The sequence below is a fragment of the Hermetia illucens genome, chromosome 1 (assembly GCF_905115235.1).
Source record: "Hermetia illucens chromosome 1, iHerIll2.2.curated.20191125, whole genome shotgun sequence".
In the NCBI taxonomy this organism is placed as follows: Eukaryota; Metazoa; Arthropoda; class Insecta; order Diptera; family Stratiomyidae; genus Hermetia; species Hermetia illucens.
The window spans coordinates 117169302-117196800 of NC_051849.1; the positions used below are offsets into that span (position 1 = coordinate 117169302).

A 27499-nucleotide genomic window follows, 5' to 3' on the forward strand; every position below is an offset into this window, starting at 1 on the left:
TTCACATGTATTCAATTTTGCGCAGCCGACCCACCTGAATATTGGAAACCACTTTAAAAAATTAACCGTAATCACACGAAGAAGACTAAGTTCTTAGAACTGCGCAGAACGGATCTAAAAATCGGGAGACACGACCGACACCAATGAGAGACAAGCTAGGAGATATAAGTCATCAAAGCCCTCGCAGGCTTCCGACAAGTGTTTCCAACATGCCTCTTCCAAAGTAATTTTTAGCCTAGTGTAATTCCCAAATATTTAACCTTTGTTTTTCGATTCAACTTCATGCCATGTAACCTAATGGCTCTCAGGGGATCAAGCTTACGCTTTCAAGTGAATGGTGGTATGGTGGTTTTGGCTGAATTGATGTGCAGCCCCGGCACCAGGCACTAGGACCTCTTAGTCCAGTTTGGATTCTATCACATTCGCCCCTACAGATTGAAATAATGTCGTCAGCGTAACCCTGAACTTGTATTACAGTATTTTTGAGCTCTTCTGGGAATTCATCCATTTCCATACTCCACATATGGGGTGATAGTACTCCGCCCTGTTGACAACGTTAAGTAGTATTCATGACAATAGAATTTCGGTACTTCTCTTTGTCTACTCTCTAACATTCTGCCCCTCGAGAAAGCAAGGGTGCTTCCTACTCCCATGCGAATTAGGGCATCTTTCATCCCTGTGTGCGATGTATTTTCGTTATTTCTTCTGTTTCTATTGTATCGCGTAATATATCCGTTAGTTTCTATTGACTGTCCTGCCCGGTAGAGTGTTGGCACTAATGTGCTAAATTACACATTAGAACGTTGGTTCTAATATAGTTATCTATGGCGTTCTCCATCGTTTTGGGTACGAAGGATATTAAGCAAATTAGTCTGAAAGATTTAGGGGAAAAGGATCCCTTTTAACCGCTTGCTGTGACTTGCCACCTTTAGAAGAGACTCTTAAATGACTTCCAGTGAGATCAGTGCTATCACAAGGTGTCACGTCACGAACTCTGAGAGACATATATATTTCAAATTACTTTTAAAAATGCTGCAAGCTGTTGGTTTTCCGCTAGAAGAGTCTCAAATTGCTCATCATCATCACCAACGGCCCAACAACCGGTATCCGGTCTAGGCCTGCCTTAATAAGGAACTCCAAACATCCCGGTTTTGCGCCGAGGTCCACCAATTCGATATCCCTAAAAGCTGTCTGGCGTCCTGACCTAGCCCATCGCTCCATCTTAGACAGTGTCTGCCTCGTCTTCCTTTTCTACCATAAATATTGCCCTTATAGAATTTCCGGGTGGGATCATCCTCATCCATACGGATTAAGTGACCCGCCCATCGCAACCTGTTGAGCCGGATTTTATACACAACCGGACGGTCATAGTATCGCTCATAGATTTTGTAATTGTGTAGGCTATGGAATCGTCCATCCTCATGTAGAGGGCCAAAAATTCTTCGGAGGATTCTTCTCTCGAACGCGGCCAAGAGTTCGCAATTTTTCTTGCTAAGAACCCTAGTTTCCGAGGAATACATGAGGACTGGCAAGATCATAGTCTTGTACAGTAAGAGCTTTGCCCCTATGGTAAGACGTTTCGATCGGAACAGTCTTTGTAAGCTGAAATAGGCTCTGTTCGCTGACAACAACCGTGCGCGGATTTCATTATCGTAGCTGTTATCGGTTGTGATTTTCTACCACAGATAGGAGAAATTATCAACGGTCTCAAAGTTGTATTCTCCTATCCTTATTCTTCTTCGTGTTTTACCAGTGGGGTTTGATGTTGTTGGTTGATTTGTCTTCGGTGCTGACGTTGCCATCATATATTTCGTCTTGCCTTCATTGATGTGCAGCCCAAGATCTCGCGCCGCGTGCTCGATCTGGATGAAGGCAGTTTGTACGTCTCGGGTGGTTCTTCCCATGATATCGATATCGTCAGCATAGGCCAGTAGTTGGGTGGACTTGAAGAGGATCGTACCTCTTGCATTCACCTCAGCATCACGGATCACTTTCTCGAGGGCCAGGTTAAAGAGGACGCATGATAGCGCATCCCCTTGTCGTAGACCGTTGTTGATGTCGAATGGTCTTGAGAGTGATCCTGCTGCTTTTATCTGGCCTCGCACATTGGTCAGGGTCAGCCTAGTCAGTCTTATTAATTTCGTCGGGATACCGAATTCTCTCATGGCCGTGTACAGTTTTACCCTGGCTCTGCTATCATAGGCGGCTTTAAAATCGATGAACAGATGGTGCAACTGTTGTCCATATTCCAACAGTTTTTCCATCGCCTGCGGCAGAGAGAAAATCTGATCTGTTGCTGATTTGCCTGGAGTCAAGCCTCTTTGGTATGGGCCAATGATGTTCTGGGGGTATGGGGCTATCCGGCCTAGCAAGATAGTGGAGAATATCTTATAGATGGTACTCAGCAACGTGATACCTCTATAATTGCTGCACTGTGTGATATCTCCCTTTTTATGTATGAGACAGATAATGCCTCGTTGCCAATCGTCAGGCATTGATTCGCTGTCCCATACCTTGAGCACAAGTTGATGAACCACTTGATGTAACTGGTCGCCTCCATATTTAACCAATTCGGCTGTAATTCCATCGGCTCCTGGCAACTTATGATTTTTTAGCAGATGAATTGCACGGACTGTTTCTCCTAAACTTGGTGGTGGCAGTATTTGTCCGTCGTCTTCAGTTGGCGGGACCTCCAACTCGCCGATGTTCTGGTTGTTCAGTAGCTCATCAAAGTACTCAACCCATCGCTCTAATATGCCCATTCTGTCGGAAATCAGATTTCCCTCTTTGTCTCGGCAGGATGAGCATCGAGGTGTATAAGGCTTCATCCTGCTGACTTGTTGGTAAAACTTCCGCGCCTGGTGCGGTTGCTCCCTGTACTTTTCTAGTTCACAGACTTGTTGGTTCTCCCAGGCTTCCTTTTTCCGTCTATGAAGTCGCTTCCCGCTCGACGGAGTTCGTGATAAGTCTCTGCGCGTGCCCGCGTTCTTTGAGAATGCAACATTACTCGGTATGCGGCATTCTTCCGTTCCGTTGCTAGCTTACATTCATCGTCGAACCAGCCGTTCCGACTCCTTTTGCGGCTGGGGCCAAGTATATTTGCGGACGTATCCATGATAACGTTCTTCAGGTGGTTGTGAAGATCATTTGTTGATGTTTCATCTCCAGGTCCTCTGTTGACTGCGGTTATTGCGGCATCCATTTCCCTCTTATATGTGTCGCGGAGGGTTGTGTTGTGGATGGTTTCAGTGTTCACTCTCACCTGATTGTCAGAGAGGATTCTAGGTGGTATTGTCATTCGAGCTCGGAGCACCATGCCAACGAGATAGTGATCCGAGTCTATATTGGCCCCCCTATATGTTCTGACATTCGTCAAGGCTGAGAGGTGACGGCGTTCGATCAACACGTGGTCAATTTGGTTGAAAGTGGTCCCGTCTGGAGAGGCCCACGTATGTTTGTGGACCGCTTTCCGCGCAAACCAGGTACTTCCAACAACCATTTCGTGTGACCCTGCTAATTAAATAGTCCGCAGTCCGTTATCATATGTTTTTTCGTGTAAGCTATGGGAGCCAACGTATCGCCTGAATACGGGCTCCTTCCCTACTTGGCTGTTAAAATCCCCAAGTATGATTTTGATATCATATCTGGGACAGGCTTCGAGGGTTCGTTCTACTGCCTCGTAGAAGGTATTCTTCTCCGACTCTGCAGTCTCCTCTGTAGGGGCGTGAACGTTTATGAGGCTTATATTTCTAAACTTGCCTCGCAAGCGCAGAGTGCATAGCCGTTCGCTTATGTTTTCAAAGCCGATAACAGCAGGTTTCATTTTTCGGCTGACTAAGAAACCTACTCCGAGCACATGGTTTACTGGATGACCGCTATAATATATGGTGTAGTGGCTCTTCTCCAGGAAACCGGTCCCTGTCCATCGCATCTCTTGCAACGGTATTATATCTGTCCTATATTGGGACAGGGTATCGGCTAGCTGCTTATCAGCTTCATCTCTGTACAGGGAGCGCACGTTCCATGAGAAAATGCGCAAATCGTTGTTCCTTTGTCGTTGCCGGGTCCGTCGTTTTAAAACCCGTCCTGTCCGAGGCTCCTGTTGTGGCTTCGTAACAAGTTGTTTTCCGTGTAGGGTTGTCAGCCCTACCCAACCCTCAACCTGGAGGACCAGTTGGTACAATTTGTCCCGTTTTTATGCGCGGGAGACTCGCCTTCATCCTTCTCCATCTGCAGCTTTTCGTCAAGAAAGAGCTCCCAGCGGTCACCACGTGGAGGTGGAGATAGGGTTTGGTAGTGGAGCTGTTGGTGTTGGTTCAGCAGGCATTTCCCAGGTTTTGTGCTCCATCGTGGGTACCAATCCACGTTTCGCCCCGGGACCTATACTACCCTTTGACCACCCAAATTACTGGCATGTATTATCCTTATCTCCGTTAGTGGAGAAGAGCTCCCCGGAGTATTACCCTGTTACGCTGTTCACCCTAAGTCCTAACAGACCCAAGTCTAAATGGTCCAGCTTCTCCTCTTCACTGGATTGTAGGTCTACTTCACCTGCTTGATCCAGTTCTTTCGACCTCTATGGCCTCCGAGATTCCTACGAGGGTCTCGGTTGGTTACCCATCCGATGTCTCCACTAGAAGTATTTTTCCTCGGCTTTTCCCTGAGCACGTGCATAGGTATGTTGCCAAATCTATAATTAATGCGGCAATTTCAACGTTTGATTCCCTTCAAGCGTCGGCCATCTACCTCGATCGTGAGGAGTACACCTTCGCCCTCCATTTTGCTTCTGAAGACAGTCCATAATCGTGTGAAACACAGTCATCATTTACGCCCCTATTATGTCGTCCCAAGCACATGTCGACAATTCTAGTCCTTCCCAGCTCGGCAGTTTGGGGACTATTGTCCTAAGATATTCAACAGTTGCCTCTGTCGCGCAGGTCGCCACTATATACCTGGTGGAAAACGTATCCCGGTAAGTTCCAGCTCCACACTCCATCCCTTTCACATCTGCCTGGCGACAAAGTTGCTCTGGAAATGCTTTTGGAAGTATGGCTGGCAAGATCATAGTCTTGTACAGTAAGAGCTTTGACTTTATGGTAAGACATTTCGAGCGAGGCACCTTTTGCAAGCTGAAATAGGGTCTTCGTTATGGGACGGAGAATACCTTATAGATGCTACTCAGCAACATGATACCTCTATAATTGCTGCACTGTGTTATATGTCTTTTCATGTACGGGACAGATAATGCCTCGTTGCCAATCGTCAGGCATTGATCCGTTGACCCACACCTTGAGCATCAGTTGATGAACCACTTGCTATAGTTGGTCGCCTCCATATTTAACCAATTCGGCTTTAATTCCATCAGCTCCTGGCGACTTATGGTTTTTAAGCCAGTTGATTGCACGAACTCTTTCTTCTATGCAGCATAGTAGCAGCATTTGTTCGTCGTCTTTAATTGGTAGGACCTCCAAATCACCGATATCTTGGTTGTTGAGCATTTCATCCAAATACTCAACCTATTGCTCCAATATGCCCATTCTGTAGGAAATCAGATTTCCCTCTCGAGTTGTATAAGGCTTCATCATGCTGACTTGTTGGTAAAACTTGCGCGCCTGATGCGGTTGCTCCCTGTACTTTTCGGTTTCACAGACCTGTTGATTCTCCCAGACTTCCTTTTTCCGTCTATGAAGTCGTTTCTCCGCTCGACGAAGTTCGTGATGAGTCTCCGTGCGTGCCCAACTTTTTTTGAGAATCCAACATTACTCGGTATTCAGCATCCTTCCGTTCCGTTGCTAGCTTACATTCATCGTCGAACCAGCCGTTCCGACTTTTCTTGCGGCTGGGGCAAAATATGTTTGTGACCGTATGAATGACAACGCTCTTCAGGTGGTTGTGAAGATCATTTGATGATGCTTCATCTGCAGGACATCTGTTAGCTGTAGTTATTGCGACATCCATTTCCCTCTTATAGGTGTCGCGGAGGGCTGTGTTGTAAATGGCTTCAATATTCACTCTCACATGATTGTCAGAGGGAATTGTAGGTGGGGTTGCGATTCGAGCCCGGAGCATTATGCCAACGAAGTAGTGAAGGTATCCTTCTCCGACTCTACAGTTTCCTCTGTGCGGGAGTGAACGTTGATGAGACTTATATTTCTAAATTTGCCTGCCCTGCACGTTCCATGAGAAAATGCGCAAATCCTTATTCCTTTGTCATTGCCGGGTTCGTCGTTGTGTTATCCGTCCAGTCCGAGGCTCCTGTTGTGGCTTCGTAACTTCGGCTTTCCACTTCACCAATTACATAGCTACAAATTTCGAAACCAGCTAAAGGTTAAGGAGAATTTCTGGCCCCCCATGGCGCAGTAACGTTACAATTACAATGCATTATCAATATATAAAACTAGCGTCTCTTATCTAATGGCTCGTTACTAATTTCCCATGAATTTTCTCACAAACAAGCAACAGCCTATTGAGAGCCGCATAACAGACCATGTACCTCAGATTGTGAGAATTGAATTTCGCTCCTGCCTCATGATCTACTTGTATCTCAATTTAATTTCTCATTCCTCATTCGAAAACTACATAGACCCTACCTAGTTTTTTTAGGCTTCTATAGTTTTATTCTACACCGGAGCCGAACTATTCTTGACTGACGATGCTAACAACAATTCGCTTTTGAACATATGAAGGGAAAGATGAGGGATCGTCACAATCACATCACAAAAATGATTAATGGCGGCCATTCGTATGATTCCACCACCTTCTGAAACGGAAACAATTTTCCCTAATTTGAAATATGTATTCGAATCGTAACTAGTTGGCATCTGGCTTTATTGGTAAAGCTGATTCATGATGACTGGCACTCAAAAGTTTCGCAACGTTTTGGAACCTGTACCGGGACGACAGTCACAAAAAGTTCACCGCGTTCTTTGCTGTGGGAAGGCATTCAGCAAATATTTCTCGGGTCGCTGCTATTTTGAGGACTTCATACATAACCGGCTTATAGAGCAGAAAACATCGTTTCCGCTATATTAGCGTAGTGCTTCGAGCAGTACGGTCGAAGGAGCATACGAAAATAATGATGGCCATGCCATTGAAGTGGCACTGTTTCACAATGACAAAGCACAATCTCAACTACAGACAATTCCCTGACAAGCTACATTGTGTTTCTTTTTCCTTATTATTACGGATCATTAGGTACTCAAATTGAAGATTTTTTCGAATGAACTGAAAAACGCCAAAAAAAATCGCCATTAGTGCGGGTCCCAACGATTTTCACGTTACTTCCCTTCGTACGGAAAAAAATTCACTTTGTAAACAATTCCATTCGATTTACTCATCGAGTATAAATTTCCTACATAAAAGTTGCTAAATTGCAAGGAAGGACAACGATGTACAAAATGAATTCATGACCAGGCAGCTGGAACGGGAAATTTATCGGCTTTCATATCGTACAGCCATTAGTAAGATACATATTCTCTCAATTGTACTGAATCCGATCAGATAATAACTTCGGAATTGATGTCTACAAAAGAACCCGAAGTAGAAACCAATTCCAACAACTTTGTCTTAAGGTTTTGTTTGTAAAGCAAAACCTTTTTTGCAAATCAGTTCAACGTCTGTCTGTCCGTCACACGCACTTTTCTCAGAGACGGGATTCCGAAAGCTAGGCGTTTCGGGTATAAAGGTTTTGTGTTCACCTTACGTGAGAAACTGTCCCATTCGCAACTCCGCAATTCCAAACTCCAAGGTATACATATCAACGAATAAATATAGTGCTCGTCCTAAGCATATGTATATGTACGAATCTAAATTGATCTCACGCATCTTCACGTATTTTCCCTTTACTGCCTACATAAAAGCATACATATTGTACGTTAAATAAATACCGCTGTTACTAACGCAGAGCACATCGCCAGCAGTTGAAGCTGAAATACAAATAACTAAGAAAAATCAAAAATTAAAACTAAAATGTCCCCATCGAGGCCGTTCGTACAAATCCACTTTATATGATGATGACGTCATACACATCTTAGAGTGCAATAAATTTACATTAATAATAGTTGAATTGCCTTCAAACTTTTCAGGATTGTGTCCTACATTATCGCGTATACTGATGATGATTTGTACTTGTAAGATAAACTTAAGGGAAACTTCGGGTCAATTTCTAAAATATGGCAATATTTTGCTATTAATTTTATTTGAGCAGAAACCAACAGGGATGTATATTGACGCCTAGATTTCATATAGATACATCATTGTGAGTTTTTTCAGAATTTTCGGTTGGATAGGTTCTGAGAAACAGACCTGATTCTCTTTTTGGAGATCACCTTTTGAATTTTCACTCCACTATGCTTCACTCAATACCAGAAATAAGGTCAGTTTCGAAAAGTACTAATTGTCACCTTTCATTTGATACTCCACATGAACATACTCTGTGCAAAAATTTACACCTCCCTCGCTCAAACTCAACGCAACGTGGCGCTATAGTGCTATATATAAAAGGATTCACAGACCACACCTTCCCACAAATTTCGTGACAATAGATTCAGCCCTTTTCGAGTAAATCGGTTGTGACAGACAGATAGACATTGAATCGGTTTTAAAAACCATGAAGCTACCGGTGTCCAGACCTCAAAATACTCTCCATATCGATATCTCCTCAAATTAAGTCGATGATATTATATTACAATCTTTCCGGGAAATTGACTAGAACCCCCCACCCCCCTTAAGTTTATGTTAAAGTTATAAAACTTTGCAGAAATATATATTATAGGATGGAACATCATATCACCCAGTGTGATCAAAATCATACTATTAGGGAGGTTTCCAGTCGATTCTCCCAAAAATATAGTAATATACCATTACTAACCTAATTTGAGCATATATCCATGTGGAGTATATTTTGAGGCATGGACACCGTACAGAGGCAGTCTCACGATTTTTTTCGGTTGTGTGGTCTCTGAGAATGAATCCGCTAAAGAAATCATTGCTTTCGACCCGACGCACGGAAAGTGCTAATCAAGGCCTTTCATTTGATACCGAACATGACTATATTCGGTGAAAAAATTGTACACACCCTTTTGCATGTATGAGGAACCTCTCTCCCCCCAATCTCAACGTAGAAAGATGTAACTCACTGCATGCCTGCTCGTTTACAGCTTCTACCTTCTCACCACCATTTTGTGTCAATAGGTATAGCCGATATCCAAATGCAGTGTACCTTCAGGTCTGCATTCTGTATATGGACATCATGAATGTTTTCAGATTTTTTGGTTAGATACGCTCTGAGAACGAAACTTGTTTCACTTTATACTATATAAATTCCTAAATCTCACTCCCGTAGGCTCAAAATGTCAAAACTATCCTTTTTATACCATTCAGTGGAAGGTTCGGCCCCTCTAAATCGGATGTGCAATTCTTCTGGATCATAGCTTGGCCTGGGCCGAGAGGCTCTCAAATCATAAACTTTTCTCGCTCAATTCATAACCACAATACTTGTCATATCGATCAGGGATTTACTCGGATGTGATGATAGCGCGTTACTCCACTGATCCAACGCAAAATCTTTGCCTTAATTACCAAAAGGCACCGTTCATTGTACTCGGCCAGCGCTCAAAAGCATAGATAGCGACAGGGTGGAAGGCATTGCGGCAAATTTGGATTTTAATCGTGCGTTGATGCATCGATCGCAAAGAAGTCCAGTTGTGGAACGCTGCATCATCCTACTTGCACTAACACGTGAAGTAATCTCACAGCCCATTTACCATCAGCTGATAACATATCGGAGATACTCAAATAATTCAGTTCTCAGCAGGTCGCTGTCACTTAGGGCGTATTGCCTATTTCATCAGTATGCAAAGATTCTGTTTTGTTCAGACTCATACCGTGCTTAAACAATCATTCTACTTTTGCACAAGTTGTTCGAGACTAGTTTTGTTGTGAGATGCTAGGCCGTCCAACAATGACCGTAAGAAGAACAAAGAACAGTAGCTTGATGAACCCTAACAAGGAACGAAGCGGTTTTACTATACCCATGTCGCGGCAGGGGAATATAACCTCTGCCATTAGGTGTTTCCGTAATGCGTACCAGATGAGTTTGTGTGACACACGGTCAAATGCCTTCTGTTGATCCTGGAATGCAATGCAGAGAAGATGACGCTTTTCACGGTGTTTCGCATGTATCGCGTCAATAGTTCCGCAGATGCTGGAGAAGCTTAGTTCACTGTTATTTGAACGGTTTCCCGAATGGGGTTAGCAAAAATGTTTTGAGAACATTCATGGTATGCGATTACAACGGGATCGGGGTAATTTAAATATTCTACTAGACTGCGTTTCTTTTTCCATTTTGGAACGCTCGTGTTGTCTTACCAGTCAGGTGCTGTTCTATCTATTCAGCAACGCGATCGTTTTATCAAAGAGGAATGCTAGAGACGTTTCTTCTCATAGACCTTCATTTGGACATAACGATATCCAGTGCTGATTGATATATTTTATTCGATATTTCATAGTTACGTGGAAAAAATGCACATCCTATTTTGCGAGGTTGCTTTCCCGAACCGCATTGCCGAGATTTTAATAAATGGTTTTGGAAGAACAAAAGTGTTGTCAGTCCTTGGCTGAAAGCTCTTTCAATACCTGCGGATGCGATTAGAACATACCGCAAGTTTCTGTTTCAACACGAAGATTGGCATATGGAAAGATGGTAGTTTGCAATGATGCCCGCAACATATCTATGCACCCCTTGTGATATATTTCCAAAAGAAGCATGCACAGCGACCATGGCCAATCTCTTTTTTCAACATGTTTACCTTTTTGTTAAGCCCAAACAACCGGGACAGTAAAGTCTTCCAATATCCATATCCCTGTTATCCGCTACAAAATATTCATTCTGGAGGTAGGTACATAGCTATAGTGGCCGCGGAATAAATCAGGCTATGAACCTCTGATGCAGTAACCTCGCTAACCAAGCGATCACATTAAAATTTTGTCAATGGCACACGGTGAGAAGATTACTTCCGTTGTTCCCTCCGCAAACGCCGGTTCAGCGCCCTTTAACCAGCTGCCTAACAGTACCGATTGCGCATGAGTAAAACTCAGCATGTTCGAAATGATTTCGAACCGCATCCAATGGTACATCGTCGGAATAACTCACCATCGTAGCTTCCTCCAGATCCGGAAAACTAAGTACGACGTTTTACGCGGTGCTCCACAATAATTGGCTTAGTACGGAAATCTTGAGTTGTTGCTTCATTGCAAACCGAACGGCAACCTTGGACCTTTGGGAAAGTTTAGAAATTTTGGGAGAAGACGCGACGCGGTTATTAAACACAGGTTCAGGTAACTGTCCACTGAAATTAATTAAATTTTGTTGGCGCTCATAACCTCGTATTTGTGAACACATAGTTTAGAAAAAAGTTGTCTCATCTTGTTGCAGTAAAACGCAAGTCGGATGAGTCTCACGGTCACAAAATACTATTCACAAAGGCGTACACGCAAGCCTAGTAAGCGCTTCACCAACTAAGATACTTGGATTTGTAATGACAATGTCGAAATTAAAGACAATGTCCATTAAAGTCCAACTCCTGTTTCTTAGGTAAGCAAAACATTGCCCAATTGGTAAAGTTATAAGAATGACAGCCGTGGAGCAAATAAGGTATATTTACTGTTACCCAAGAGCCCACTATAAAGATCATTACGATAAATTGGACACTCGGACTTGTACTCGTATTTTAATGACAAGAACAGTCTTTGCTTACCGACCCAAGAGCTACAGTATATGCATGTCGATAATAGTTCGAACAGATTTCAACTAAAAAATTTTGCCCAATCCCCAACCAAGCGAATGCAAACGAAGATTGAGCTCTGGAGACCAAACATCTAGGACCCAACACTCTGGTCCAGTGAATTCTTAAATCGCATTATTGAGCAATACCAGCTCTCTGGCAAGAAAACGCAGCCGTTCCAATACGAGAGAAGAAAGGGAAATCGATAAAATATTCAAACTACCCTCCGATTCAGTTTTTATCCCATACCATGAAGAACGCGAAGGACTGCAGGACAACCGACGCAATGCACGCTGTGCCCTTACACGTAGAGAGATACCATTAGAAGCATCATCCTCCCTACATATATTGCATTTCTGAATCTAGAAAAAACATTTGCCATTCTCCCCCACAAACTCATCTGGTATGCATCGCGATAACACATAATGCCAGAAAAGCTTGTGCACTAGGTTAAATTGCCCAACCGCGATCCGAAGAGTAAAGTTTGAAATGTCAGTCATGGAATAATCGCCTCATAGTTTTTAATAACCAACACTTATGAAATAGACACTGTCACTGGCAATCACCCCCGCGAACTGCCCAATTAAAGTATATGGGACCAATCTTCTTAGCCAACAGTGAACTCCGCCAGTTAATTGTCTCAGGCATTTGTGCTACCTGGATCAAGTGGCGTTCCACAACTGGCATCTTCTGTGATCGACTTAGTAAAGAATGTATCACATTCAAAATTTGGCGCATTTTCGTTCATCTTGTCACTCTCTATTGTTCTGAGTACCGGCCTATTACAAAGCACAATGAACGGCGTCTCACAATAACGAAGGAAAGATATTGAATAAAACGCTATGATCACGTTTGAAATTGCAAAGTTGCGCTGACGAGAATTCACTAAGTAATATTGACGATCAACGATCAAAAGGCCAACCAAAACAACGATGTCTTGATACTTGACTTGATTATTTACAGATATGGATATAGAGGGTATTTCAGAGCCTAGGCATTGTATAGTGGCAGTTTCGTGATTTTTTTCAGATTTTTTCTCCCCCTATTGCATCAAATATCAGAGCTGAGACAAGATTTGGAAACTACTAATTGACAACCCTCCTTAAACTCAACGTAGAACCATGTTGATCATTGCATGCGGGGGGGTTCAAAGTTTCACAGCTCCCCTTGTACATAGTTAATAATTCAATTGCGCACTACTTTTTAAAGAGTCATTTATGCAAATAATTTGATCTAAAAAGTTATATACTGAAAACAGTCAACTTCATATACTCCGCACCATAGGAATTCAATATAATATTCAATAAGTCGGAACTCATATTCGTGGAAGTGCTATGATCGGAGGGGTGGCTGTTACGAGGACGGCGTTGCTAATGTAGTATTCCTGGAGGGGAACATAGGTACGAATATGTACATCGATATTTAAAAAAGAAATCTACATGCCAACGCAGAGAAATTGGGTAATTGTGAAACATTCAAGATATGCCGAGACAGTGACCCAAACATAGAGCGTGCAACACACAAACGTGGTAGTGTTCAACTGTCTGAAGCTACTGAACCTCTCCACAATCTTCGGACTTCGAAACTGCAGGATTATGTCGACGATGGGCTTCACAAAGAACCCATTTCGAACAAAAAATGCTTGATGGAACGTTTTCTCGAATAATGGAGAAAAATTCTAGCCGAATATGTCGAATCTATGCCACTGACCAGTAAAGGCTGTATATGCTCCTAAAAGTCTCCATACGGAGCATCAACCAGTAATTTTTAAGGTTTTGTGTGAAACGAAACCTTATTAAAATCGGTTCAATGTCTGTCTGTCCGTCTAAGTATCTGTCTGTCCATCACACTCGCTCCGAAACAGCTAAACGGATTGTCACGAAAGTTGGTGAAAAGATGTGGTCTGTGTGTCCCTCTCTACGCAGCGAGTGACGGCATTTTTTGTTGAATTTCAAGGGGCGCTCCCCGTACATCCGAAGATGAGTGTACATTTTTTTATCACCTGATATGGTCAGGTGGGGTATCAAATGAAAGGGTTCGTTTAGTACTTTCTGAAACTGATCGCATTTCTGATATTGGGTGAAATATAGGAAGCACGAAATTTGACATCAGCATAGGCATTATATGAACAACAGGGTCCATGGGGACGTTTTAGTTTCCCTTTTTTGGCTTCTTTTAGTTATTTGCATATCAGTGTCAATCACTCGTGGTAGACATGTATATGTATTTGTATGTGCTAATAAAGCTTACGGGTAATAATTAATACAATAGACATGTGCGTACCTCCTTACCAGTGGTTCTTATTTTATGTATTTGGTTTTTAATTTAATTTTTTTTTCGTCGATGGTGAAGGCGGCGGCGGCGTCGATGCTGGAGACGGCGAGCGTGGCTGCGGCGGCGTCTCTCACGCACTTTGGTGCGTGCTCACGGGGTCACCACTTTGGTACTAATTCTGTTAAGATGTTCTGAATCATTATTTTAAATTAGCAATAGCGGGAAATAGTAAGCGTGCATGTATTTTAGACGAAGGCTCCTTTTCGTCACACAAAATAAAATCGTTTCACGTCGTGTTGAAAATTGCGAACAGTAACAATAGTCGTTGGAGAATAAATTACGCACACTATGCCGGTGTACTCTTTACGAACAAACTTCACCGCTAGGCCACGTACGAAAAAACATCCACTTTAGTCATGATCTTTAATGCACTCCTTTATTACTTTGAATTTAATTGAATTTAATTTAAATACACAGTGAACGGTGAATGTTATTTTTTTACTCGGCCGCGTGAGAAGCCGCCTGTACCTCTTGGTGGTTGCGACAGAAGAGACCGGCTTATATCCATGCGGTCTTTTCCTGTCCCAACCAAAGGCACTTTCTCACCGCTAGTCCTCCACCCCCGTGGCGAGTTCTAAAAGTGGAGAGTTCGGCGCGCCATTTGTTCGCATTCGCAACATTCGAAACAAATTTCGAAATCGAAATAAATTTCGAATGCTGCGAATCCTGCCGTGCCACATATGTATGCTTTGATGCACGGAGAAAAGTAGAAATGCTTAAAAATGCGTTAGATCAATTGAGCTGCGCACATATATTTGTTTGTTTATTTAGGATGAGCACAGTATTTATGTCGTTGACGGAATATTTTCTATTCTTAGCTGTGTACGAATGGAAAATCGTGAACAAAGAGTTTTTCACAAAAGATGAACAAAAAACCTTTATAGCCGAAGTGCCCAGCTTCCGATATCCGGACTTCTTTCACTTTCTAGTGTGATTATTACGATTTTTCAGCTCTGTCCGGATTTCAGTTTTGCCTACGAAAATAGAATTTCTTTTGTTTTTCGCCCTCAGCCTGGATATTATTTTACCCCTTAGCTTTGATTTTCTTTGCATTGAATCCAACAGACTGTACGTTAAAAAACAAAACACATACATTTTACCCTTTTTCTGAACGCTTATGTACTTATTTCATACGAGAGTGTCCGAATTTTAATTTTGCTTACTGTACATACACGGTAACAGACGAAAAAAACCGAGGGCAATGTTTTTCGCAAATAGGAAGTTCTAACGTGTTTTCGATAAGACACGTTATCTAAAGGCTCTCTTTTACTTTGTTTTGGATTCATCGGTATTAAGGGGCAAAAGTAGCATCAATATGATCAGTGCTGGTATGTAGCCTGATGCAACAAATAAATTTTTTAAGGAAAACGATGGTTTTGAGAGAAATGCAAAGATTTGATAAAGCTTATGCTTATAAAAAGGACACATGTTCAAATATCTAACAAAATTAGTGCAATGAATCATCAGTAAGAAAATTTTGTGCGAATTAATTTAGTGCGCCAGGCGACTTTCAGGAAAGACGAGTTAGCGTAAAAATAGGAATTTATTCCGAATATCTCTACGCAATCTCTCCTAGGATGATCTTAAGAGGATTTTCCACTCAAGTTCAGAAATCGGTAATATACAATTAGTAAGTTTATTTGAGTAGACATCGCGATATGACATATTTTGAAGCCTAGATTTTATATAAGCGCACCACCCTGATTCTTTTTTCGTGCTTTTAGGTTGGGTTCTTTCACATTTCGACTCCTTACTCGTGCATTTTACAATTCACATCAAAACTAATATTAGTTTCGGAAAGCAATTATCGAGACCTTTCATTTCATACCCCACAGGACTATATCCGGTGAACATCCCCCCTTTGCATATCTGGAGAGTCAATTGTAAACATTTGCAAACACAGGTGCAGATGTGCCATAAACTTCATCAAACTCAGCTTTAAACTCTTTCAGTATTAAGGCTTTCAAATATAAATCGCTGCTTGAAACTCCCTTTTTCTCCGTTTTTCGAAATAGGGAAACTAATACCATGGTTGGATATAACTGAGATTTTGATAGCTAGTGAGAAATGACAATCACCAAAAACAAACCCTCCTTAGTTCCAAATCTCTGGCATTTTGTAACAAGTTTTTGAATGCCCCCTTCCTCCATAATATAATTTTTTAATGAATAAACGAATAGGAAAATGCTATAAGCAATTCATCAAATTTTCTACCATTCCGGCACAAGACAATATAAAAACGAAGATGATGCGCATGCCATCAAAGCAGAGTATACTGTTGATGCATAGCCGCAGCCTTCTTGATATACAGTTTCGTCTCTGGAGATCGTCAAGAAGTAAGTACTTCCTTTACTATTTTCTCTTGTGAAGGCATCTTGGGTAGCATGTGATTGACGGTTCGTGACATCGATTTCACTGGATTCCTCAGAACCATGGAGGTGCCCGCGAGTTCGAAAAACCCGAAACATATTTGATGATTAAAATTTGATGAAAGACTTTGCATACGTCAACTCTTGAGAAGACAGCTCCGTGACAATGGTAGAACTTTGTTGCGTCCACAAAGCCATTATTTGCACTTCACAGAGAAGGTTTGCCGCTAACTAGAGAAATGCCAGTCTATTCTACTCTCAAGAAGATCGGCGAAAGCTTCCTTGCGAGAGGGAAACTTTCGCCGAAGGGTTCGAAGTTCGGTATCTGTGCAGGGTTGTCGTTTTGATCGAATGTGTTCCAGTATTCTTGGAAGAGTTTCATTTAAGGCTAGGGTAGCTGATGAGTGATGATATATAGAATGCAGCTATAGTGGTCCGTCTCGACGAAATACTTGTTATTGACATCTACCAAGAGCAACGTTTCAGATAACAATGGACGTCGCAATTTCTGTATATGGGATTAGGTCCTATTGAGGTAGATTTTTACTTAAATAAAAGAACAGAGGAACAAATACCTCGTCTTGAGACTTGACCTCCACTACTTGCGCCGAATTCGTTTGGAAATTGGGAAGAGCATGATAATCTGAATATTCGCGCATCGATGCCATTATATTGTTTGGAAGCTGACATTATTCTTCTTATTCTTCGTTAAATTGATTCTTAGTGTCCTGTTGCTTGAACATCTTTAACAGATTTTGCGCGTTTTGAGCGTCTCACCCGCGACTCTTATTCCCGAGAAAGTTTTCAGCTTTCGGCAGTGTTACGAAAGCTTCATGTTACCTAATTGCAGACAACGAACAAACTGAATCGATGGTTCACTGCAGAATGCTAACGTTCAAAGTATCATATAATATTTGTTCTTTTAGATAGGCTATTAGTTAGCACGTCAGGAAAGTCTTGTTATCTGTGGCGTTGTTTATGTCTAAGATTCTGGCGTAAAGGAATCAACATCTCGGTCAGATAAGCCATTGGCGAGAACAGAGGTTACCTTAAATGTTGCTATTATTTGACACTGAGTATTCAATCGATTAGAAACCTTTTTCTAATGAGCTTTCCTCAAGCCGCGCACGACCGATGCAGAAATGAACAAATACCCTGTATCGCCCAAGGCTCCAAAATTTATAATCTCATAGCAAAATAATAATTATATATTCATCGCAAAATAAAACCGTATAGGGTAATGTACATACAATGGCGCTCGCTTGCTAGCTAGTTCGCAAAAAAATTGGAAAAATTGTGCTTTGCCGTGAACGAAGCACTGACAGTTCACGTCACTTGTAATTTGACCGCACTTTTCTTCAATTAGATTTCAATTTGTTGAATTAGACTGGGTTGGTTTTGGAGGTTGAGGTAGGTTTTCTTTCACAAAGTCTTAATCAATTGTGCTGCCAAAGGCACCGCCGAATTCTTAATGACGTCAACTGTGATCATAGCAAACATTGTTGACATGGAACAGACCGAAGGACGAATCGTCGGTTCAGGCCCTCCTTCTCTACCACTGCGGGGGTGAAATGAAATGCTCCAACATGCTTTAAGGCCCAGATCCAAATTGAATTATTGTGCGATGCATTATTAATATCATATTTCATCGAGTGGCCAAATACCGGAAAATTCAAACTGGCAGCGGGATTCTGCCTCCCAGCATTTAAAGATAATGAATTCAACAGCATTCTAGAGGGGGCGAATATAAGTTTAGGGTGCTAAGCAAATATAAGCACAATGATACAACAGCAAAAAAGAAAAAGTATGCATATAGCTCTAACGAAAATATTGGTAACAACAACGCATGCACAAATAACTCCGGGGAAAAGAAGAACGAGAAAGGAAAGACCGCAAACAACATAATATTGAAAAGACGGAACCTGCATAGGAAAATCATATAAAGATAGTGACGTTTCTTGAGATAAGTCAAAATTTCCATAAAATCGCAGAAAAATTGTGGTTTCGGTGAATGCAGTTCATGAGATCAAAGACAATATATTGTAGAATAACCCATCAAATTGGAAGAAAGGAATATCTCTGAAAGTAAGCCAACACATAGCTTTAACCCCTCAATATTCCTATATACGTAATCATCAAACATCATCTGTTGGTTTGGAGCTTCATCGTAGTCAGAGGAGTGGGTAGATTAGTAGGTCCATAAAGGCAGGTTCTTCTCGAAGAATGATCTCCAGAAGTCATTGTAAGAAAATAGGGTCGAATTTTCTCCTGATGTCATTCAAAATCTTACCAACTCGATGCCTCGCCATCTTCCAGCTATAAATGTTGGGAAGGGTATGCATACAGAACATTAAATATGGAATCAGAATTCGTATTTGGTTGATCTTAATTAGAATTCGTTCATTTTCATGCTGTATCAATACTGGTTGTGTTCAACTGTTTGGCTTCCTTAACTCACCTGTTTTGGTCTGTTCTTCAGCCTCCCTTCCCGTAGTCCCGTAGTCGTGTCTGCGCGAAAGAGGCCTTTGTGACAGGTTGATTAAGTTAACCAAGAGCAGTGCCGCTAGAGTATCTATTCCTTGCCAGTGTTTAATATTGCACCGCAACAAATATGCGATGATATTTCCAACTCTATTCAGTAGGACATTATCAAATTATCTCGCTGGCATGTTTGTCTGGTATGAGTTCTTTGCGTTTCATGGATGTACAAAATTAACTAAAGAGTCACCCTTTCGAAATCAGCCTTCGTGTTCCACTATGCTGGCATGAATATTCGTTCATATTTGCCCACATATGTATGCGCTACATGATTATCCGTGTAGAAATATGAATTTTCATCCTCTAACTAAGCCACCAGGACGCAAACACTTTCGTCCTCATTGTAAGGAACCTTTGCCTCTTGAGCGTGACCTTCGTACAAGGGTATTAACAGCGAACATGTTCTCTTTTTTCGCCAGAAATGGTTCACTCAGCTACTGACACTACCGTAACATACGAGTACATACATGCCATGTAGACTCTACAGTTGAGCACGTTCTTGCCAGCAGATTGCAAAAACAATTTAATTTTGTTGCCCTCTACCCATAAAATGAACTTTGTCATATATTTTTTCTCTTTTTTGCAGAACTCAAGGCAAACATATCAGGAACACCTGATTTATATGTGAAATCGGGAAGTGATATCAACTTAACCTGCAGGATACCGCAAGGACCACATGAGCTGGGGAATATATTCTGGTACAAAGGTAATTTTCTTACATGTTATGGTTATGTAAATTTCCAAAAAGTTGAAAAGCTTTTAGGATTCCACGGAATTATTTCCTTTTATACTTCAAGAAGTGAAACGTTCAATAAGTCAAATTGATTGTGATGATCTGATGGAAAGGTTTTGCTGACGGGTTCAGGGCTTTGCCTGCATTTGGTGGTGACGAAAACGAATGAAGTAGAAAAGATATCTATTTCAGGTGAAACGAGATAATCGACCTGTGATGAGGATATAAACAAGCGTTGCTTAGTCTGCGAACGTGGATGCAGTGAATTTTCTATGTGCAAGTGCATCAAAGCATTTGACCTAATAAAGAACTGCCGCATTGATTGAATTAAAGTTCAATGTGAAGCTTCGGAGTAATTTCTACGCTGCAGTACAGAACCTTCATTTGCTTCTAAATTCTTCCATTTGATTTCAGTGAGGAAAAGAAACATGAAAATGTACATTTTATTTAAATATGCAGAGTATCCCGTTGACGATGGTAGAAATTTCAATAGTGGAAAGCACTCACTCAGCTCGCACCAAGGAATGACCATTGTCCCTTTTACCGTTGCAGAGCTATATCACACTCACAATTTTCCACTCCTCCAATCATTTAATTCCAGAATTAACGCCATTTTTGAAAACTACATAAAATTTCATATAAATGGTTGTTTTTCCAAATGCAAATGTCTCCGGTATCCAGAAGCTGTCGTACGGGGATTATAATCTTGTAGGGTACCGTTATGGTCTTGAAAGAAATGCTCTAACACACTTCAAGGCCCTGATCCAATTAGATTGTTGCGCCAACGATTATTATTATTACAAAGGTCTACGTCATTTCGAAGATATAATTGTTCAAATTTGAAGGGATGATATATTTCTTTCACCAAATTTCATAACGATCGAAGCATTATGTCCGAAGTTTTAGCTATTTATAACGCATTAACTGGCCGCTCCAGCGTAGTTAAGCATAAACTTTTGAACCTTCATTGCCCTATACACTGTTTATAGATGCAACCGCCAGAGAAGCTGTAATTGCTTGTAGCTAGAATCAAATCAATGTTTTGGACTCTTCAGAAGGAATACTATATGGCCCTGGAATAGACGACCCGATGTATTATAAATAAATAAGTTAACTTTTAAAATGAAAAACACAAACTTAAAATTTTACAAAGATGCGAATATCTCAGAATCGGTTTTTGTAAAAGTGCCTTTGCGGTGGATACGGTTACTAAAAAACTACTGGCCCAATCAACGCCAAATTTTTATTTCTTATTCATTATGATAATAATTAGTTGCTGAGCGAAGGATTTTCAACTCATTTTAAAATTCCGCTTTTTAAGTAAAAACAACAAGGAAAACCGGAGGTTGGACGCTTCAGGCGTGAAAGGTTTTGAGTATTTCTCATATAAAGACATTGGGTGTGTAGTACGTAGCACGTAATATATGCATATATAATATTATGTGAGAGTATCCACTTTAGGGTGATATTGACTTTTATAGTCTTGAATTTGCAAGGAAACGACAACTTTGAACTATTATAACTTTGTTAGTAATAGTGCGATTTGGAGGAAGGATAAGTGCGGGGGGCGAAAGTGATCATTTTTTTCACGGACCCATTCCCAGAAACTACCCAACCGAAATATCTGCCTAGTGTCCAAAATACCTTCCATTCAGATATCTATTCAAATAAATTTAATAATAATAAATTACTATATTTTTTAGTAATTGGCTGCAAAACCCCCTTTAGTTCATCCTATTACCACGAAATTGTGTAACAATGTGACAAAAGTTATAATAGGTCAAAGTTGTCGCCTCCGTGCAAATTCAAAACATTGAATGTCAATATCACCTGAATCTGGATATATTCTCTATAGTACGTGCTAGGTATTAATGGCACAAATGCGCACAAAAATGTCTTTATAAAATAAATACGCAAAGCCTTTCATACCTGAAGCGTCCAGCTTCCGGTTACCCGGCCTGCTTCTGGTTGGACCTGGAAATTTTAAAAAGGCGCTGCTACGCCAGGTTGCACAAGTTTTTGGGATTCTCACTTACTGAAACCACCCCCACTTCTCCGCTCATATCCCTGCGGGACCACTGTTAAGTATTACTTTGTGAGGAAGGCTCTGGTCTACATCAGCACGACTAAGTCGTGCGTCAGCTCATGCAGCCTTTCCTGTATCGCGTATCACACTCCAATTTCCTTCCGACCTCACCATCTCCTCCACGAAATTGTGAGGTCCAATAACTCCACTAAAGTCTCTCAATTGATGGGTATGGGTCCAGCGGCTTTTTCGGAATTATTCCACCCTTACTGCAATCTTTTGCGGAGTCTATAAGGGCAATATCTATGGTAGAAAAAGAAGACGAGGCAAACCCTGCTTAAGATGGAGCGATGGCGTAGGTCATGACGCCCGATAGCTTTTAGGGATATCGAATTGGTGGACCTCGACCTTATTAAGGCATGCCTAGACCGGATACCGGTCGTTGCGCCGTTGATGATGTTGAAGATGATGATGAGATGAAGCACTATTCACGAAAAATATTATAAGTCTGTAACAGTGAAAAGTAGAGTGGCCATTCCGTCGAACAATTTTCCTCAAACGAGTGGTGCTATCCACCATTTAAATTTCTACTATCGTTAAGGGGAGCCTGTGGAAGGGCAGGAGACGCCACAAACTGGCTAGCAACCCTATCGCTACATAACCTTTTGGGGCAGTTTAAAGTTGGTTTTAAGTTTAAGGGTACCGTCGAAAGGGAGGTGTACATTTTTTTCATCAACTCTATCCGTATCAAATGAGAGACCTCGTTTAGTATTTTCAGAGGAGATCTTATCATATTCGTTGAAAACTAAGGGAGTAAGAGGTGAAACAATGGAAACTTAAAGGGAAACAGAACTCATTTTGAGGAACTGCCTAATCTGAAAATTGATTGCAATGCTATAGATCTAGATATGAAGTAATTACTTTTCCCATTCCTTTTTAAGAATAAATTTCTTTACTGCGATGCCAAGATTAAAGTTCGAAATGCGCGACAACTATATCAAAACCCTCTTCGTATCAGTGTCAGTGTTTATGAAAGTCCTCCTTGTTCTAGTCATGGACAGCGTTCCAAGGGGTATCCCTACATATCGCTCCATACAGGTAATGCTTTCCAAGCATCTCATAACAAAGTGACCCAGAAAACTGAGCGCATCAATGCTCTCAGCCAATAATAAACTGCAATATGACATTGCTTTACGCATCATCACAATTTTAATGAACTGGCATTCTCTGTTTTCTACGCGTCAACTAACGTCCCCAATCCAAAATTTACGACAGTGTCGTCCAACCTGTCACCTACTGTGCTTATGATTGCTAGCCAACTATCAAAAGAATGAACGGCGTCTCGCGGTAATGGTGACAAAGATGTTGCGCTATAATTATAATCGAAATGAAAAGATCCGAGAGCACACTAACCAGGTAAAATTGGTCTGACCATCGAAGTCGAATAGAAAGCCGACTGAAACCACGATGAATTGAAGTTAGCTACGTTAGGTAGTGGTCTGAAAACCCCTCAACTCCACCCAGATCAAGTCAATGATAAAGAAAAACGGCGCATTCGATGCAGACAGAACGGGACAAAGACTAGAGAAGTTGAAGAAGAAAAACGTTAGTGTCATTTGGCATTCTACTGTTAAGCGTGACGTTTTGTCCGGGCTGATAAAGACCAAAAAATTTGAAGAAATAGATCGATCGAAATATGGTAATTTTATTTAAGCAGATATCGGAGTGGGATGTATTTTGAGAGCCTAGATTTTGTATAGAAGCATTGTGTTTTTTTTTTCAAATTTTTAGGTTGGATCAATTCTGAGAAAGAGATCTGTTACACTTTTTGTGGCACACGTTTTGGGCCCTCACTCCTCCTCGTTTCACTAAGCGCCGAAAATATCAGTTTCGGAAGATACTAATAAAGCACTTTGATTTAATACTCCACATGACCATATTCAGACACAAAAAAATTTTACACCTTCCTTCCTTCCTTTATCTCACCTTAATCTCAACGGGAAATGGCGCCACTTGCTATATGTTGAAGGATCCCCAGACCACAATTCACCAAAGTTCTCACCAAAATCAGGTGCGACAGACAGACGTTCAATCCATTTTATTAAGGTTTTTTTTCACACGAAACCTCAAAAACACAAAAGCGTTGGTACCTGAAACCGGCTTACCAGTTGGTGATTTCATTATCTTGGACAGACAATGTACCAGGGGATTATTAGATGACTTGATCTCACTTCTCTTATTGCCCCTACGTTGATTCGAGTAATCTATATACATTACTGTAACCACCCCGTATGCGTCCTCTACTATAGATACTATGTACTTCTTTATTTTAGGGAACGAAATCATAGACACTGCAGTAAACCAAAATGAACTAGATTCCAATCGCGGAATTACGGTGGAAAATGACTGGTTGGACGGCCTGACATCAAGGTATTAATTGCTCGTTATTCATTTAACTTAGCACCTTTAAAGACACGGCTAATGTTATTCATGAAGAAATCTTATATCTCCCATTACTGTCAACTTTTAGATTAAAGATAAGAAGAGCTTCTTCTAACGATACTGGAAATTACACATGTGTGCCGACCATAGCAAAATCAGCAAGTGTATACGTGCACGTCATCATCGGTAAGTACTAGAATATCTTCGTTGACTGTCTGATTTCATAGCTTCCTTATTCGAGGATTATTGTCCTCATTGTCGCTTGTCTTGAAATATCGCGAAATGTTTACTACTTTATTTTGCTCCGTATATGACGCGACTTATATTAGTAAATCGAAGCTACTATCAAGTGCCAGGAAACAATTGTTTGCGAGATGTCATGTGCATGGGGAGAGAGAATTGCTGATCGCCACTGCTGCATCCCAAGTATTAAATTCACTAACTATGAATTTCGGGTTTCGACTTCTCGCATCTGCAACCAACACACTTAACATTTGGTCGTATTGTGCCGCCGTCGCGCATATCGGAGGGCATATTAACTGGAAATGTAAATGTTAACTACTTTCGCCCTGAAGGACCTAAATTCCGGGAGCCATCTTTTGGATAGTATGATTTCCATTAGTGCATAATGCCGCATTATCAGTCTTATCTGTGGCCCTTGCTTCCCTGTAATTATTTATATAAGGCTCGCTAATTTCCAGCAGTTCAAGTGCTGCTTCAGCCGGTAAACTGATATTTGCTGTTTACATGATTTCATCTGCTTTCCCGAGTTCTTTGACTCCCAACTCTTGCAATCCAAATATTATGTTTTGAGGAGTTGAAAGATGTCCTTCCACCGAGCAGGGCGCGGGGCACAAGGTGATTCGTCCGTGATCAGATACTGCTCCTCTGCCTCCTTTTATGTTTATGCACCTCCCGATTCGCTACTCTTCTGGAGGTCCGTTGATATTGACTTTCAACTGGCTTTGGCATCGGAAGAGATTTCACGATCGTCGCACGTTTCCTAAATGGGTCCAGCTCCAGTTCTTAAAATATCTTCCCACCGGAAGCAGTCTTTTCACGACAAGCTGGCGAATACCTAACCGATAAGGCAGACACAAAGATGTCTGCGGCTGAGTCGCACAAACGTTTGCATCCAATTGGACATGCTAACGCAGTGATGGTACCTGATTTAAACTTGTTACATATACTGACGTGGAGATGGTGCGCAGTGCAAAGATACACGGAGTCCGTGCGCCACGAATGATGATATGTCAGATAAAAGAGATAAAACTCGTAACAAATTCTTTGAAATTTGATGGGGACGGAAAAGTCTTGCACACGTTTAATCGCTTCGAGAGCAAAATTCTGCGTATAAGGGCTGGTGTTAGTGCCGTGTATGTGATGCAGTGCATTGTTGTCCGCCCACGTGGGCACATGGCTGCGAGTTGCTGGAACGGCATGGCAGCATCTCTCATAACATAAGACATTGTGGCTCCCCACATCCCAGCGGGAACCAAAGGCACATTTTCCTTAATAGATCTTAATAGAATCAGGAGGAGGAATGAGGAGAAAATAAGAAGATGCATCGAAGAGCAATCATTCGAATGCATCCGTTTCCTGCTGGGATAAGATGGAGAAACACACATAAGAAAACCATCTAAGCGACATCGACACGCCAATACCACTTACATACCTCGTCCCTACCCCAAAGGTGCGCAATGAACTTTTCTGCCGCCTTGCCGCTGAAGTTGCTCCTCCTCTGTATAGCCTTTCTAGCTATTTCTTTCTTCGTGCTATACCCTTATTAAGCAGTATTTTTTGAGCAGTTTACACTCACAGCTGTTATGAAAAGCCAAATGGTTCAAGATTTGGAGAATGTAGAGTATCAAAATGAAAATTAACTCCTACAAAACTACAATTCTCAATGTACGTTATCATTATAATCTCAGTATAGTCTAACTACGCGCCTTTTGCATTTACTCGCTCATTTGTCAATCAGTCTAAAGTAATTTTATCTCCTTCATAGGTGAACACCCAGCCGCAATGCAGCACAATTCAGCTGGATCAAATTCACGAACCAGGAGTGGATCTCAAGTCGGAATATTGCTTTTAGGATGCCTTCAATTAATTTTAGTTCAATTTAAATGGAGCATTTACTTCCACCGGCAAACCTGCGAAGGGCCCGATTACAGATGAAGTCTACAGCGGCCACTGTTGCCAGCCTAGTTACATGTAGCTTCAGCCGAATAACCGACGTTTTTCAACTCTATGAGGCATTAACAGTATTTTCAGTGTAAATATTCATTAAACTTTAATAAAAATTTGTAGATAAATTTAACGCAAGAGTGAGTGATAAGTAACAAGAAAATATAATTTATCGTGAAGAATAAGTCAACAAACGCATAAACTCAAAATACATACACTCCGTCATGAAATTATAAAACCAACTACTTTTCCAAAGTTCAAATTAAAAGAAAGTAAGAAGCTAGTTGTCATCCGCTGAAAGAGCATATTCAAAAACATTTAAAATGGTTTTTAAAAAGAACATTGTATTATCTATCTTTTCCTCGCAGTTTGATGGATTTTGGTCCATTCGCGAGAAATGGTCGTGCAAAAATCTCATACATTTGGATATAGTGGCCCACAACTGTGATATATAAAAGGTCGACAATTTGGGTTTATGGGAGGGGAGTTGGCAAGTCAATTCAGATATTTTTCATTTCTGAAGATTAGCTAACCTTTCGGAGATCACGCGTGTTCCACGAAAGTTCTTATAGCCCATGAAAATTATTTTTTTGGTAGAAAAACCAACCATAATATAAAACCTTTCAACTGCAATTTTAAAATATAGCAAAAACATTATTCTATATTTTTTAATTGAATTCGTCATGACCGAAATAATGGTGTGCAAATGTAAGCCCATATGTTAGACAGTTCGCTTTGAAAGCAAGCAGATTGCTGCATAACTGAAATTTGACACAAAATTTTTTACATAGTCACACGAGGGTGGAAAATAATTCGATTTTAAAACCCTGTCAATATTTCAATTTCACAAGCTTATTTAAATGCTTGTACCTATATGTTCTTTCCCATTTGATACTTCCTTATCATTTTCAACTGATAACTTCTTTTTACCTTCTTAGTCAAAACTTTGGAAAATTATATGGTCTTATATGTTATTTTCCTGACAGAGCGTAGCCCCTTCAAACTCGCAATTGTTTTTGAAATTATACAGAAAAAAAATCAAAATAAAGGTTGAATTTTCAAGCTTATCACCGACGGATTGAAGTTT

General features: G+C 41.1%; 1 protein-coding gene across 2 annotated transcripts in view; it reads left to right on the top strand.

The window, feature by feature from the left end:
• The window catches only part of LOC119661181 (zwei Ig domain protein zig-8), a 270196-nt gene extending 242938 nt beyond the window's left edge, over window positions 1–27258 (top strand). For both annotated transcript variants that reach the window (XM_038070399.1, XM_038070400.1), the window contains exons 5-8: window positions 19611–19730; window positions 24117–24213; window positions 24314–24411; window positions 26234–27258. In XM_038070399.1, the coding sequence (XP_037926327.1) occupies window positions 19611–19730; window positions 24117–24213; window positions 24314–24411; window positions 26234–26403 (485 nt within the window). In that variant the 3' untranslated portion in view covers window positions 26404–27258. The remainder of the gene's footprint in view (window positions 1–19610; window positions 19731–24116; window positions 24214–24313; window positions 24412–26233) is intronic.
• Window positions 27259–27499: the final 241 nt, after the last annotated feature.